A 17,275-nucleotide genomic window follows, 5' to 3' on the forward strand; every position below is an offset into this window, starting at 1 on the left:
AGGAGTGGACTGAGGCCGGAGCCAGTGCATCAAGAGCCACCACACACAGATGGATCCTGGACATGGGCTTCAAATGTCGTATTCCTCTTGTCAAGCCGCTCCTGAAAAACAATGTCAGAAGCGTCTTACCTGGGCTAAAGAACAACAGACCTGTTCTGTTGCTCATTGGTCCAAAGTCCTCTTTTCTGATGAGAGCAACTTTTGCATCTCATTTGGAAACCAAGGACCCAGAGTATGGAGGAAGAATGGAGAGGCACACACTGCAAGATGCTTGAAGTCCAGTGTGAAGTTTCCACAGTCTGTGTTGATTTGGGGAGCCATGTCATCTGCTGGTGTTGGTCCACTGTGCTTCATAAAGTCCAGGGTCAACGCAGCCATCTACCAGGAGATTTTGGAGCACTTCATGCTTCCTTCCGCAGACGAGCTTTATGGGGATGCCGACTTCATTTTCCAGCAGAACTTGGCACCTGCCCACACTGCCAAAAAGCAGCAAAACCTGCTTCAATGACTGTGGGATCACTGTGCTTGTTTGGCCAGAAAACTCGCCTGACCTGAACCCCATAGAGAATCTATGGGGCATTGCCAAGAGAAAGATGAGAGACATGAGACCGAACAATGCAGAAGAGCTGAAGGCCGCTATTGAAGCATCCTGGTCTTCCATAACACCTCAGCAGTACCACAGGCTGATAGCTTCCATGCCACGCCACACTGAGGCGGTAATTGCTGCAAAAGGGTCCCAAACTAAGTACTGAGTACATATGCATGCTTATACTTTTCAGAGGTCCGATATTGTTCTATGTTCAATCATTGTTTTATTGATGCTTGTAATATTCTAATTTCTGAGATTGTGGATTTGGGGTTTTCATGAGCTGTAAACCATAATCATCACAATTATGACAAATCACGGCTTGAACTATCTTGCTTTGCATGTGATGAGTCTATCTCATATATTAGTTTCACCTTTTAAGTTGCATTACTGAAATAAATGAACTTTTCCACAATATTCTAATTTTTCTAGTTTCACCTGTACATATCAACTGATATAAATCAAATAAGCATTCAAGTTTACACAGTTTGGAGATGGACAGTATGCATAAAAATGATGATTTGGTCAAAATACTCACTTGCCCAATAATTGTGCACACAGTGGGGTTGATTTACTAAAACTGCATGGTGCAAAATCTGGTGCAGCTCTGCATATAAACCAATCAGCTTCCAGGTTTTAGTCTAGGTTCACACCCAAGCATTCTCTACAGCGTTTTGCAGAAATGCAATACAGTCCATTTAACATGATTTCCTATGGGACACGTTCATATCTCCACGTTTTCACCCGGTGCATTTTTTGGAAAGGGTCAGGGACTTTTTTTGAACGCAAAACGTTACATTTTTGGTTCTATAGACTTAAATGGAAATGCTGCAGAAAAGCATGTAGTGCATTTTTGCCACGTTTTTAATGCGTTTTACATTTTAAATCTGCTTAGCAACAAGAAAAAAAACAAAACAAAAAACACATCAAAAACATGGCAAAACCGTAACGCAAAATGCAATGCAGAAACGGCTCAAATGCAAACTGCATAGGTATTATTATTATTATTATACAGTATTTATAAAGCGCCAATAGTTCGCTCAACGCTGTACATTACAAAGGGGGACAGAACATGTGACAGAACAATACCAATACAATGCAAAACATGAGGGGATCGAGGGCCCTGCTCTTTCGAGCTTACAATCTAGGAGGGAGGGGATGGTGGCACAGGAGGAGATAGCTGTGGGGGATGGAGTGGTAGAAAGAGTGGAGGAGGTCGGCAAGTTAGCAGGGGGTGGGGTATGAACCTAGCCTTACTGTGAAAGCTTAATTGAACAAGCTGAAGTTAAAAGCTGATTACCATGCACAGCTACACCAGATTCTAATTGCTCCAGTTTTAGTGAATCTCCCCCTAGTGTATTATTTATACACTATATTGTCAAAAGAATTGGGACGCCTGCCTTTACACGTACATGAAGTTTAATGGCGACCCAGTCTTAGTAAGCAGGGTTCAAAATTGAGTTGGCCCACCCTTTACAGCTATAACAGCTTCAACTCTTCTGGGAAGGCCGTCCACGAGGTATAGGAGTGTGTCTATGGGAATGTCTGACCATTCTTCCAGAAGTGCATTTGTGAGGTCAGGCACTGATGTTGGACGAGAAGGCCTGGCTCACAGTCTCTGCTCTTATTCATCCCAAAGGTGTTCTATCGGGTTGAGGTCAGGACTCTGTGTAGGCCAGTCAAGTTCCTCCACCACAAACTCACTCATCCATGTCTTTATGGACCTTGCTTTGTGCACTGGTGTGCAGCCATGTTGGAACAGGAAGGGGCCATCCCCAAACTGTTCCCACAAAGCTAAGAGCATGAAATTGTACAAAATGTCTTGGTATGTTTACGCCTTAAGAGTTTCCTTCTTTGGAACTAAGGGGCCAAGCCCAATCCCTGAAAACCAATCCCACACTATAATCCCCCCTCCACAAAACTCTATACTTGGCACAATGCAGTCAGGCAAGTACCATTCTGCTGGCAACCGCAAGACCCAGACACTTCCATCGGATTGCCAGACAGAGAAGCATGATTCATCACTCCAGAGAACACGTCTCCACTGCTCTGGATTCCAGTGGCAGCATGCTTTACACTACTGCATCCAAAGCTTTGCATTGCATTTGATGATGTAAGGCTTGGATGCAGCTGCTCGGCCATGGAAACCCATTTCACGAAGCTCTCTACGCACTGTTGGTGTACTAATCGGAAGGCCGCATGAAGTTTGGAGGTCTTTAGCTATTGACTGTACAGACAGTTGGCGATTTTGGCGCTTCAGCGTGCGCTGACCCCGCTCTGTCATTTTACGTGGCCTACCACTTCATGGCTGAGTTGCTGTTGTTCCCAGTTGCTTACACTTTGTTATAATACCACTAACAGTTGAAAATTGGAATATTTAGTTGCAAGGAAATTTTACAGATGGACTTATTGCACAGATGGCAACCTATCACAGTACCACGCCTGAATTCACTGAGCTCCTGAAAGTAACCCATTTTTTCACAAATGTTTGTAGAAGCAGTCTGTATACCTAGGTGCTTGATTTTATACACCTGTGGCCATGGAGGTGATTAGAACATCTGAATCCAATGATTTCGAGGGGTGTCCCAATACTTTTGGCAATATAGTGTATAGGAATCTATGGATGATTGAACCTATATTGTATTTATTTCCTGTACATGTGGAGCATTGACATATTCCACAAAGCTTTACAGAGAATACTGAACCATTCACATTTACACATATAATGCAATAAGACAGCTTGACTAAAATCCACTTGAAGTGTATGTGTAGTCCTTATGTTGTGGGATCAAAAGGGATGTGATTCAGTAGTTGAGCAAAAGACAACTAGGCAGGGCTGACAACTCCATCTACATAAATGGTGTGTGGTTAGCCCACAACAGGACTCGGGAGCCAAGTGCATTTGTTACAGGTCAGCAGGCATTTTTTCTTGCAGGGTCGTTAAAGGGATAACACATAGAGAAACATGCATGTATTGCAGAGATGTACTGCATATTTTTTTCTCTGAATTACTCTGTGTTTTAAATGGATTATCCCTAATGCATCCTGGGAAACCAATGTTAAGGGCTCGTGCACACTGGATGTTTCTCTCTCTCTCTCCTAGATGTGTTTCCTCTTAGCAGCTGCATTTTGGCATAAAAACACTTGACACTTGTAAAAGTGTTTAACGCGTTTAGCCATGGTCAAGCGTTTGGGTGTTAATTCATTTAATTGGCCAGAGTATTGAATTTTTCTGGCCACTGAAATAAATTATTGCTCAAGCACTAAATGCACCTAGCGTTTACATATGTCCAGCATTTTATCTGACAAAATGCCGCTGCTCCTGGACGCACTGGCAGTGGGTTTTTCTTTCTGCCTCAACGCCTATGCATGCATGGCTAAACATGCAGGAGGGTTTAGAGGCAGGAAAATATAACGCCACACGCCCCTAGAAGCAATTGAAAACACATCCACTGTGCATGAGGCCTAACAAGGAAAAACACAGATTCTACATAACTAAAGTCAAAACAAAACTTAATATTAGTCTTGAGTCCCTTAGGGCTCTTACCATAATGTTCAAGTATATTTGCACATTAGCCTTCCAAAGTGCTAAAATCCAGTGATGCAAAGCCTTTGTCACTCTCACTGTTATCTTCTCCAAGTCTTGAACCTCCAGCCATCTTGACTGGCTAGCCAGGGAAGATATAAATCCCATACATACACGATGGGTTAATTCTTTCCGCTGCCACATATAGCATGCAGAGCTTGTATACTGAGCCAAGCATGTGCAGCCCACCATACAACTGGAAGAAAAATGCTAACAGGCAGAGAAATAGCTTTTATTACAGAAGAGACATACGGGGGTTTATTTACTAAAGCTGGAGAGTGCAAAATCAGACTCACTTCTGCATAGAAACCAATCAGCTTTCAGGTTTCATTGCCAAAGCTTCACTGAACAAGCTGAGGTTAGAAGCCGATTGATTTCTATGCAGAAGGGAGTCTGATTCTCGACTCTCCAGCATTAGTAAATAAACCCCACAGAGTCTTCACTGCCATAAAACCTTCCTGCTAGCAATTTTTCTTATAAAAGATAGAGATGAGCGAATTATTCAAAAATTCGGTTCGGCTGATTCGCCGAATTCGCCGAATAAATTTGCTTCGAGCCGAATATATTCGCTGCGAATTTAACTTATAAAAAGGGTGTTTCTAGGCTTCAGAGAGCCTTTATATTAGTGCAGAACACTGTACCTTTAATTTAAATGCCCTTGGAGTCTGCTGGGGAAGAGAAATAATACTGTCAGTCAGTATGACATGCAGATGAGTGCCGTCGATCTTAGAATCACCGCACACTTCACTCATTTGGGCAGTCACGGGGCCAAAACCAGAGTGTGGAGTCACAGTGTGGCGGTGGAGGCAGCAGCAATGGGAGGCCATACAGCACCCTATGACAAAATGGAACCCACCAGCAGTGTGAGGAGACCTGAAAGTGGCACATGGCAGAGTGTGGCGATGGAGACAGCAGCAATGGGAGGCCGTACAGGGACCCATGACACACTCTGGACCTGGCAGCAGCATGAGGAGGCGGTACAGGGGCCCATGACAGATTACGGGCCTGGCAGCAGCATGAGGAGTCGGTACGGGGGCCCATGGCAGATTACGGGCCTGGCAGCAGCATGAGCAGGCGGTACAGGGGCCCATGGCAGAGTGGCGGAGCGTAAGCAGCTAAAATTGAAGGCCATACAGAGGCCTATGTTAAAAAGTCCCCCCAGCAACAGCGTGGGGAGACGACTATCAAGAGTCCAACGGCAGAGTGGCGGAGCAGAAGCAGCTTCAATTGAAGGCCATACACAGGCCTAGGTTTAAAAGTCCCTCACAGTTAATTCCAATAACGAACTCTACTCCTCCGTGCAATCTACTTACGAGACCCTGGGCAGGTCTGGGTCCAATTTGTGGTAGAGACTGGTTTTGTTCAGCCATGCTTGAGCGAGTAATAACAGGTCTGTGCTGCCCTTTGGTGTCTGGCTTAATGCGCACAACACTGAACGTCCCAGCGTTTGTCAACGATTTGCCGTTAAGTGATGCAAACCCGCTGAACCACGTTCATGAGGAGCCGGTACAGGGGGCCATGAATCAGTATGGACCTGGCAGCAGCGTGAGTGTCAGGGCTCCCAGGTGTGACCAGAGATGTGTGACTGACGCAGGGAAACGCAGACTTCAGATATGTGATAAACAATATAATTTATTAACACTAACAATACAACCATAAACGCAGTGCAATACTAAAACATAATACAGTGCAAACAAACCAAACCAACCACCCACAGATAACAGTACAAACAAGCAAGCGTCGTCAGGCAGGCCGGGTCAATATCAATAGGGCAGGTAGGTACAGGGGGAGCAGGCAGAGAATGGTCGGGGTCACAGGCCAGGTTCAGCAGGTAGCAAGCAGCGTAGTACAGAGGGTCAGGCAGAGGGATGGTCGGGGTCACAAGCCAGGGATCAGAACAGGGTCAGCAGAGAATCAGACAGGAACAGAGAGCAGGAACAGGATACAGGATGCAGGACAGATACAGGGCCCAGGACAAACACAACACCAAGGCAGAGTCTGCAAGTCTGGCCATCCCTTAAATACACCAGTATCATCAGTTCCAGGTGTTAGCTGGCTGAAAGGTTGAGTCTCTGATTGCTGGGAGCACCCGCTGGCCAGCCCTGGTACTGCAGATCAAAAGGCAGGTGAGTCCCACCATTGCTGGCCAGTCCATTCCTGACAGTACCCCCCCCTCAAGGAGCGGCCTCAGGACGCTCCAAACAGTCCTAGCTGGGTAAAATGTTCCACCGCCCGGGTCTGGTAACTGGCGGGATATCAAAGACTGGCACACCGGGCAGGACTCCGGGCAGCGGCACACCGGGCTGGACTCCAGGCAGAGGCACACCGGGCAGAGGCACACCGGGCAGAGGCACATCGGGCAGAGGCACATCGGGCAGGACTCCGGGCAGAGGCACATCGGGCAGAGGCACATCGGGCAGAGGCACATCGGGCAGAGGCACATCGGACAGGACTCCGGGCAGAGGCACATCTGGTAGGACTCCGGGCAGAGGCACATCGGATTACCAGGCGAAGCAGCAGGCAGTGGGCCACCAGGCGGAGCAGCAGGCACCGGGCCCCCAGGCGGGGCGACAGGCACCGGGCCCCCAGGCGGGGCGACAGGCACCGGGCCCCCAGGCGGGGCGACAGGCACCGGGCCCCCAGGCGGGGCGACAGGCACCGGGCCCCCAGGCGGGGCGACAGGCACCGGGCCCCCAGGCGGGGCGACCGGCGCCGGGCCCCCAGGCGGGGCGACAGGCATCGGGCCCCCAGGCGGGGCGGCGGGCGCCGGACCCCCAGGCGGAGCGACAGGTCTCGGGCCCTCAGGCGGAGCGGCGGGCGCCGGACCCCCAGGCGGAGCGACAGGTCTCGGGCCCTCAGGCGGAGCGGCGGGCGCCGGACCCCCAGGCGGAGCGACAGGTCTCGGGCCCTCAGGCGGAGCGACAGGTCTCGGGCCCCCAGGCGGAGCGGCGGGCGCCGGACCCCCAGATGGAGCGACGGGTCTCGGGCCCTCAGGCGGAGCGGCGGGCGCCGGACCCCCAGGCGGAGCGACAGGTCTCGGGCCCTCAGGCGGAGCGACAGGTCTCGGTCCCCCAGGCGGAGCGGCGGGCGCCGGACCCCCAGATGGAGCGACGGGTCTCGGGCCCTCAGGCGGAGCGGCGGGCGCCGAGTCACCAGGCACGACAATGGGCTCCGAGTCAACTGGCATGACCGCTGGCACTGGGTCAGACATTGGATCGTCTGGCTGGACAGCGGGCATCGGGTCACCAGTTATGACAGCGGGCACTGGGTCACCAGGCATTAGGTCATTTGGCTCGACAGCGGGCACCGCGTCATCTGGCAAGGCAGTGGGCTCCGAGTCAACTGGTATGACCGCGGGCACTGGGTCAGACATTGGATCGTCTGACTGGACAGCGGGCATCGGGTCACCAGGCATCAGGTCATTTGGCTCGACAGCGGGCACCGCGTCATCTGGCAAGGCAGTGGGCTCCGAGTCAACAGGCACGACAGTGGGCACCGGGTCATCAGGTACCGGATTGTCTGGCTTGACAGCGGGCACCGGGTCACCAGGCATTGGATCGTCTGGCTCGACAGCGGGCATCAGGTCACCAGGTATGACAGCGGGCACTGGGTCACCAGGCATCAGGTCATTTGGCTCGCCAGCGGGCACCGCGTCATCTGGCAAGGCAGTGGGCACCGAGTCACCAGGTACGACAGCGGGCTCTGAGTCAATTGGCACGACAGCGGGCACCGGATCAGGTACCGGATCATCTGGATCAACAGCGGGGATCGAGTCAACTGGCCTAATAGGATCGTCAGGCTGGATCAGTTCATCATGCTGGGTAGAGGCATCAGGCTGAATGCCGGCGTCCGGCCGAGTAGAGGCTTCAGGCCGAGTAGAGGCTTCAGGCCGAGTAGAGGCTTCAGGCTGAAGAGAGGCATCAGGCCGAGTAGAGGCTTCAGGCCGAGTAGAGGCTTCAGGCCGAGTAGAGGCTTCAGGCCGAGTAGAGGCTTCAGGCCGAGTCACGGAAGGCAGGTTCACCGGTTTGGATACTGGCAGGATGGTATTGGTTGGAAAGAATTTTCGTTTTTTTCTGGTTTTAACTACTGGAGCACTGCAAGTAAACGCAGGTCTGCAAACGAATGGAGCAGCTGGAGACAGAGAAGAACTGGAGGATGGAACAGAAGGGGGAGCAGTTGCTACAGAGGGCTTTTTTACAGGGTTAAAGGCAGGATAGGTGCAGCGAGTGGGAACAGGGTACTGACATGCGGTAGATAGCCAAGTATACTGGGCTGTAACTGGACGAGCTGTTGGGAATACAGGAGTAGAGTTAGAAGCAGGACTGGGTCTTTGTAAGCTGACTGAGGCTGGGTGCAACAAGTCTGTCCATGTCTGCAGTATGGGTTGAACAAAGCTGAGCTTACACAAAGCCTGTCTGGTCAATGACTGCACTGCGTTTATACAATCTCTTAGTGTCTGTGGTGAACATGTGGAATAACGCTCCAGAAAGTAACCCACATCATCCTCTAATAACCACACCAGGGACTCTACCTGGTCTGCACTAAATGGTGGCAAAAATTCATCCCTGCATTCGGGGGAACCAGATGAAACCAACTCAACACAAACCTGAATCAATGGCTGCACCATAGAGAAATCTGTGCCCTGATCTACTAGAACATGAGCGAGCCGTATACATTCTAGCAGTTCATCCCGGGGATACTCCTTCAGAGTCTGATAAGCATACTCTCTGTCATCAAACACTAGCAGAGATAAATACTCAACCTCATCCAGATCCATCCTTCCCATCAACAAGCCAAGATGGCTTCCCTGTGCAGCCACTTCTGGTCAGGATTGGCCTTGGTGTAATGTCAGGGCTCCCAGGTGTGACCAGAGATGTGTGACTGACGCAGGGAAACGCAGACTTCAGATATGTGATAAACAATATAATTTATTAACACTAACAATACAACCATAAACGCAGTGCAATACTAAAACATAATACAGTGCAAACAAACCAAACCAACCACCCACAGATAACAGTACAAACAAGCAAGCGTCGTCAGGCAGGCCGGGTCAATATCAATAGGGCAGGTAGGTACAGGGGGAGCAAGCGGAGAATGGTCGGGGTCACAGGCCAGGTTCAGCAGGTAGCAAGCAGCGTAGTACAGAGGGTCAGGCAGAGGGATGGTCGGGGTCACAAGCCAGGGATCAGAACAGGGTCAGCAGAGAATCAGACAGGAACAGAGAGCAGGAACAGGATACAGGATGCAGGACAGATACAGGGCCCAGGACAAACACAACACCAAGGCAGAGTCTGCAAGTCTGGCCATCCCTTAAATACACCAGTATCATCAGTTCCAGGTGTTAGCTGGCTGAAAGGTTGAGTCTCTGATTGCTGGGAGCACCCGCTGGCCAGCCCTGGTACTGCAGATCAAAAGGCAGGTGAGTCCCACCATTGCTGGCCAGTCCATTCCTGACAGTGAGCAGACGACAGAGGCACATGGCGCAGGGTGGCGGTGTAGGCAGCATTATTCTGAAGCCATACACAGGCCTAGGTTAAAAAGCGGAAGCCGTCAGCAGCGTGAGCAGACGACAGAGACACATGGCGCAGGGTGGCGGTGGATGCAGCAGTATTCGGAAGCCAAACACAGGCCTCGGTTAAAAAGCGGAAGCCGTCAGCAGCGTGAGCAGACGACAGAGGCACATGGCGCAGGGTGGCGGTGGAGGCAGCAGTATTCGGAAGCCATACACAGGCCTAGGTTTAAAACTGGAACCCAGCAGCGTGAGCAGACGACAAAGATGCACATGGCAGAGGATGGATCTGGCAGCAGTATGAGAAGGCGGTACAGGGGCCCGTGGCACAGTGTGGTGATGGGGGCTACAGCAACTGGATGCCAGAAAGTGGCCGATAGGGCTATATACTGCATGGAATTATAAAGTTGTAAAGACAGTGGCCTATAAGGCTATACACACTATAACAATCATGACTTGATTGACCATTGGCCTATAAGGCTATACACAGCATGAATATCATGACTTATTCTGAGAGTGGTTTGGAAGGCTATATACAAAAAGTAATTCATGAGCTGTCCGGACAGCGGACAATAAGTACATATATACAAATCAATTCATCAGCTGTCCAGCCAGTGGCCTCAAAGGCGACACATATAGAAAGCAATTCATGAGCTGTTCAGACAGCGGCCTCTAAGGCGACAGATATACAAAGCAATTCCCGAGGTGTTCAGGGAGCGGCCTGAACGGCTAGGTTATTACTAAATATATTTTTGTGGCCAAACATCGGCCTATAAATAGATGTCTACACAGTGACAAAAAATTATGTCGCCAGACAGCGGCCCCTAAGGCGACAGATATACAAAGCAATTCCCGAGGTGTTCAGTGAGCGGCTTGAACGGCTAGGTTATTACTAAATATATCTTTCTGGCCAAACATCGGCCTATAAATAGATGTCTACACAGTGACAAAAAAGTAGGTCGCCTTACAGCGGCGTATCCTACAAATTTACATTATAAGAAATGGTTTAGACCAAAAAAAAAAAAAAAAGCCCTTTGATGCGATGCTATACCTTAGTAGATTGTGGAAAGTCGACAAGTCAAGCGTAACTGTGTACATTACAGAAAATCTTAACAAGACAACCAAACATGTGGCCAAACCGTGACCGATACAACAAGTAAACAATGTAAGAAACAGGAGGGGGCCAAACCGTGGCCAATAAATAAACAGTCCACCTCATTGATGAGATGGACAACACATGTCAAATAAATATTTTAAAAAATTGCTATTCCATCAGTCTGGAACTGGTCGACTATAAATAATTAAAAAGTTTAAATTCATGTGACAGTCGTCCAGCGACGTATAAATAATTTAAAAACCCCAATTCATGAGGGGCCCGACCTGCAGAGTATAAGTCATTAAAAATGTGCAAAACATGAGTCGGCCGACCAGCAGCCTCTCAATAAAATATATATACAAATGTACGGATCAGGTGGAGGTCTTCCATTTGTCCCTAATAACATGTTTGGGGCATGATTCATGGCGGATTTAGTCAGTTGTGTCAGGAACTGGTGGTTTGAAATCCAGACTAATCCACGCCTGATTCATTTTCACAAACGTGAGTCTCTCCACACTTTGGGTGGACAGTCGTGTCCTCCGGAGTTACAATACCTCCTGCCGCACTAAACACGCGCTCCGATACCACGCTACTGGCCGGGCATGACAGCCTTTCAAGGGCAAATTCAGCTAGTTGGGGCCAAAGGTGAAGTTTCGTTGCCCAGTAGTCAAGGGGATTGTCTACCTCGGTTGGCAAGGTGCTGTCCAAGTAGGCCCAAGCCTGTTGTTTGAGGTCCTGCTCCAGGTCCACCTGATGCTGCTGCTGCTGCGGCTGGTTAGTAGTTTCCTCACTGCGCTGGTAAAGAAAGCTACTCATCATCGACTGCAGACTGAGGCAGCCGCTGCTGGTGGAGCTGCCACTGCTCCTACCACCCCACCCCTCCCCTGCTGCCATGGCAGCGGAACGCGAGCGCACAGGGCCCACAGTGTCTGAGGATGGACGTTGGCGCAGAAAGGCAGAGACCAACTGACTACATAGGTGGTTTTTATAGTACTTTATTTTGGCCTCCCTCTCAGCAGGTGTGAAAAAGGCCACCATTTTTGAACGGTAGCGAGGGTCCAACAAGGTGGACAGCCAAAAGTTATCCCTCTGTCTGATGGTTATTATTCGGCTGTCGCTACGCAAGCAACCGAGCATGCTATGGGCCATTTGTGCCAAGGAATGCGAGGGACTCCCTGCCTCCATCTCCACAGCATACTGCCACGGTGCGTCTGGGTCCTCTGTCTCCTCTTCCTCCTCCTCTACCAGATGCTCCTGCTCCTCCACTCCTGTCCGCTGAGTGGAAAAACCACCCATTTCACTCAATAATTCCTGAGCACCAATGTCCTCCTCTACCTCCTCCTCTTCTTCCTGTCCTGCCCCCACAGGGGTCATGTGGCGTTGAGATCTGTGCGCCACGTCTACCGCACCCTGACCAGCCATTGTTAACAGCATTTGTTCCAGGACGTGCAACAGAGGAATGACGTCGTTCATCCCATAGTCCTGCCGACTCACGAATAGCGTGGCCTCCTCAAAGGGCCTGAGCAAGCGGCAGGTGTCACGCATGAGCTGCCAATGGCTGACATCTAAGTTACACAGGGGAGTACCTTTATCCGCTTGTAACATCAGGAAATCGGTGATGGCCTTTCGCTGTTCGTAAAGGCGGTCTAACATATGTAGGGTTGAATTCCACCTTGTTGCAACGTCGCAGATCAGGCGATGCTGTGGAATTCCGTTCTGCCGCTGCAGCTCAAGGAGGGTGTGCTTTGCGGTGTAGGAATGGCTGAAATGCATGCAAAGTTTACGTGACATTTTAAGGATGTCTTGCAGTGGGATGGTGGATTTTAGGAACCGCTTGACAACCAGATTGAACATGTGAGCCATGCATGGCGCATGGCACAACCTTCCTTGACGCAGAGCAGACACCATGTTCTTTCCGTTGTCGGTCAACATGGTTCCGATTTTCAGTTTGCGCGGAGACAGCCATCTGTCGATTTCTCTGTTCACTACACTCAGAAGTTCCTCCCCTGTGTGACTACGTTCGCCAAGGCATACCAGGTGCAGCACAGCGTGACACCGTTGCGCCCTGCACATGTGATATGCCGGTCGGGTAATGGGACTTGGCACGGGGGTGGCGGCTGAGGACACGGCGGAAGAAGAGGTGGTAGAGGCGGACATCTTTGCTGGACCAAGGACGTGCAAACGTGGAGGCAAAAGCGGCGTGACCTGTCCAAGTTGCTGGTGCGGCTGTGCCGGCACCACGTTCACCCAGTGGGCCGTAAATGACATGTACTGTCCCTGACCGTAGTTACAGCTCCACACGTCGGCGCTGCCGTGCACTTTGGCAGAGACCGACATGCTCAAAGACTGGCCCACCATCTCTTCTACATGTGAATGCAGGGCTGGCACTGCCTTTTTGGCGAAGAAATGCCGGCTTGGCACTCTCCACCGCGGCTCGGCACAAGCCATCATTTCTCGGAAAGGTGCTGAGTCCACCACTTGGAAAGGGAGGGACTGCAGCACCAGCAACTTGGACAGGAGGACGTTCAGCTTCTGCACCGTCGGGTGCGTGCTCGCAAACTGTTGTCTCTTGGAAACGGATTCCAAGAAAGACTGCTGACGGAATCCGTGAAGAGGAGTAGCAGGAGAAGGAGCATCTGAACGAGCGGAAGATGCCAACGAGCGACAACTCCCCTCAGCAGAGGTGTTGGAGCCTTGACTGGCTGATAGAGGGCGATTGACGTCGGGTGACGGAGCAAGTAACGGAGCGGGTGATGGAGCGGGGGCTGGGGCAGGCAGAACCGCCGTATCTTTATCACGGTTTTCCCAGGCCACCGAATGGCGACGCTGCATATGCTGACGCAACGCTGTAGTCCCAACATTGGCCCCCTGGCCACGCTTGACTTTCTGGCCACATAGTCGACATACGGGTACGTTTACTTCCTCGGGCGGCTTGACGAAAAATTGCCACACCGCCGAGTAGGAAACTTTGCCCCCGCTACTCCTCACTGGCTGACTGCTACTTCCTCCGTGCACACCGGCACCACTACTGGCCATGGTGGTAGGCTGCAGTGGAGCTGGTGCTCTACTCCGTGGCCATTTGGCTCCACTGACACTGCTGCGACCCTGCTGCCTCCTGGGCAACCCACCGACTCTTTTGCTCGCTGGCAAGCTCGCACCCTCTTCTCCTGATGATGCGGAAGCAATAGCCTGATGACGATGAGGCTGCCAAGTGCGATCAGCCTCATCATCATCAATTAGGGTCTCCGCGTCACTACTAGCCCCCTCGGCTGCGTGTGGGTCAGGAGACAGACCTGTCTCTAGACCGGCTACCGAGCCACTCTCCTCGCCAGTACTTCTTCGCCTGGCTGCTGAAGAGGCGGATGTCTCCCCCCGTTCCTGACCACCCTCTGTTAGCTCTTCCTCACTGTACAGTGGGGCTGAGCCCACAGCATGCGATACTTCGCTTGGTGAGGGAACACCAAAGGACAGGGGCAGGTCAAGGACACGTAATTTCAGTGGGCTTGCTCCCGGGCCATGCCAACTAACGGTTGTGTCTGACGTACCCACCGACCGTTGGCTGTAGGTGTCAGAGGTGACCTGGGAAGAGGAAGACGACCGAGTCAAGAAATCGATGACGGCAGGGTTGTCGGTGGAGACACGACCGCTGGATGACACCGGGAGCACTGGCCTCTGGCTGCGACTAGTGCTGCCTCGACCCCTTCCTCTGCTGCCACGTCTGCTCGCTCCTGAAACATTGCCTCCTCTGCCACTCCTCTGCGTGTTGTCTGACATACTCTTTAATTCAATAAGCACCCCAAAAATAAAACCGGATTTAACTCTTTGAACGTACAATAGTGGTTGTGAAGCAGAAAGTCAGTTTATTTAGCACAATCGGTCAATTGCAGCTTGCCGTTGGCTGTAAACTGTACGTTTATGTCACTGGAATGCACTAATCACCCAAAAAATATTACCGCCACCCGGCGTGTATATGGATTTAACTCTTTGAACGTACAATAGTGGTTGTGAAGCAGAAAGTCAGTTTATTTAGCACAATCGGTCAATTGCAGCTTGCCGTTGGCTGGAAACTGTACGTTTATGTCACTGGAATGCACTAATCACCCAAAAAATATTACCGCCACCCGGCGTGTAAATGGATTTAACTCTTTGAACGTACAATAGTGGTTGTGAAGCAGAAAGTCAGTTTATTTTGCACAATCAGCAAACTGCAGCACCAACTGTGCGACAGCCACCAAAAAAAAAAAAAGGGTGTATGTCACTTTAAATTTTCGATTCTTTGATAGCTGTGGCCCTAAGTAACGATTCTGTGTCCCTGAGTAACGATTCTGTGTCCCTGAGTAACGATTCTGTGGCCCTAAAGTCTCTGTGGCCCTAACTCTGTCCCTTAATACACACAGGTCTGTCTCTCTTGAATGACCGGAGGCTAATGGAGAATTCTAAGATGGCCGCGATTTATAGCTCCACCATTACACAGTGCTGGCTGGCTGCTGATTGGCTAATGCGATCACATGTCATGAATGCATTATGGGTCAGCGCGCCTTGTCTGCGCGCCTTCCCAGAGATCCCCGCCCCATCTTCTCTGTCCATTTTCTCCATCGCCACACATGTCGCCGCCATTTTTGGGAAAATTCGATTCGTGCATCTGAAGTTTGCTAATCTTCGGATTCGTCGCGAATAGAATTTTTCCAAATCTTCGGAACGAATTCCACTTCGTCATGTTCGATTTGCTCATCTCTAATAAAAGACTTTAGTTCTATTTTAATTGCTTTCGTACCCTATGTGAATTAAGCACACTTGTACAAAGAGGCTTTATCTACTGGGTTGATCAATTCTGTCTCATTGGGATGTTTAACTTCACTTTTATTTCAGTAGGGTATACAAATCATTATGTCAAAATCTATCAACTTATTGCATCCCCCGTCCGCTGTACATATAACACAGACATGGAATGCGTGCTTTTATTCTCACCAGATCAGCAACTTTACACAGCTCATCACTTAGCTGGTCAAACAGCTTCACAGTCTCAGCACTTGGAGGAGCAGCGCACACTTTCTCCACAAGAGACTCTGACTTTCTCAGGGCATTATCTTGAACTATCTGGAATCCTTCTGGAGAACTTAATTCGGGAACTCCAAACAGGCCCTGTGGTAGACAAAATACAAATAAAATAAAACACTGTTAAAGCTGGCTTTGCATAACGATCACAGCTACAAATTTTATAAATAACATCCATAATAGATGCTAGTGTCAGACTTGCTTCTTGGTGCATTCTGAACACAGAAGGTAGGCTGCTCAACACGGGCACCATTCAGAGAATGCTTTGCATGTTCTGAATGAATGCAAATCATTATCTGATTGGATATGGTGGAGAGCCTGCCATCACCACCTCTCGACCTCGTCCAATCAGAGAATGATGAGCAATTCCAAAAATGCAATGCAATCTATCATTGGCACCCATTCCAAGCAGCTGGCCTCCTGTGCTCAGGATACAGCAGGATAGCAGCTCAGCATGGGACCCAGAAGCAAGTGGAGACCACTGAACTAGTGTTTACTACAGTGATTGCTAGCTTCCAAGGGTATTGGCCAGGTATAGTATATACAGTATGTCACAGAAGTGAGTACACCCCTCACATTTTTATAAATATTTCATTATGCCTTTTCATGTGATACCACTGAAGAAATGACACTTTGCTACAATGTAAAGTAGTGAGTGTACAGCTTGTATAACAGTGTAAATTTGATGTCCCCTCAAAATAACTCAACACACAGCTATTAATGTCTAAACCACTGGCAACAAACGTGAATACACCCCTAAGTGAAAATGTCCAAATTGGGACCAATTAGCCATTTTCCCTCCCCAGTGTCATGTGACTCGTTAGTGTTCCAAGGTCTCAGGTGTGAATGGGGAGCAGGTGTGTTAAATTTGGTGTTATCGTTCTCAATCTCTCATACTGCTCACTGGAAATTCAACATGGCACCTTGTAACATAAGGCCGGGCACAAACACCAAAAGCAAATCACATACAATACACGAGTTCGGTTAACCAGCCTTATAACATTGTTTCTAAGCATGTGAGAGACACACTACCAAGTGTAAAGCTGCCCTGGCACATCATGCCGCATTCACTCAGCACCCCAAGAAATAACAGAATCCAACTGCATTGTTCTTGCACTGTAAAAACCTCCTCCACTTTTATTATCACACAACACACAGGAGGTATATATCTTATGGTCATCACAATCTGCATAATAGCACACACTAAATAGTAATGTGAGTATCACAGCATGAAATAAACACATCTTTTTCACAGCACAGAATTAATACCTTACCAAAACTATGGGAAGACGAGAAGAAGAAGACCTTCATCAAGACCATAGTGCTCAGGAGACCGTGGAGAAGCCAAGGTCAAGATCGAGACCGATGAGTCCATGCAGCCTTGGCAAGAATCCCAGCGTCAGTGTGTCCCCTTTCGCATGGGAGGGCTTCAGGCCTCTC

At 49.8% G+C, this 17,275-nt stretch overlaps 1 protein-coding gene across 1 annotated transcript in view; it reads right to left on the reverse strand.

The window, feature by feature from the left end:
* Positions 1-17,275, reverse strand: part of MIPEP (mitochondrial intermediate peptidase) — a 171,097-nt gene that overhangs the window by 148,820 nt on the left and 5,002 nt on the right. Inside the window, exon 2 of the mRNA XM_089685808.1 lies at positions 15,749-15,922. Coding sequence (XP_089541934.1) covers positions 15,749-15,922 — 174 coding nt within the window. The remainder of the gene's footprint in view (positions 1-15,748; positions 15,923-17,275) is intronic.

The sequence above is a fragment of the Staurois parvus genome, unplaced genomic scaffold (assembly GCF_062004578.1).
Source record: "Staurois parvus isolate SC_StPar_1 unplaced genomic scaffold, SC_StPar_1.0 ptg000387l, whole genome shotgun sequence".
In the NCBI taxonomy this organism is placed as follows: Eukaryota; Metazoa; Chordata; class Amphibia; order Anura; family Ranidae; genus Staurois; species Staurois parvus.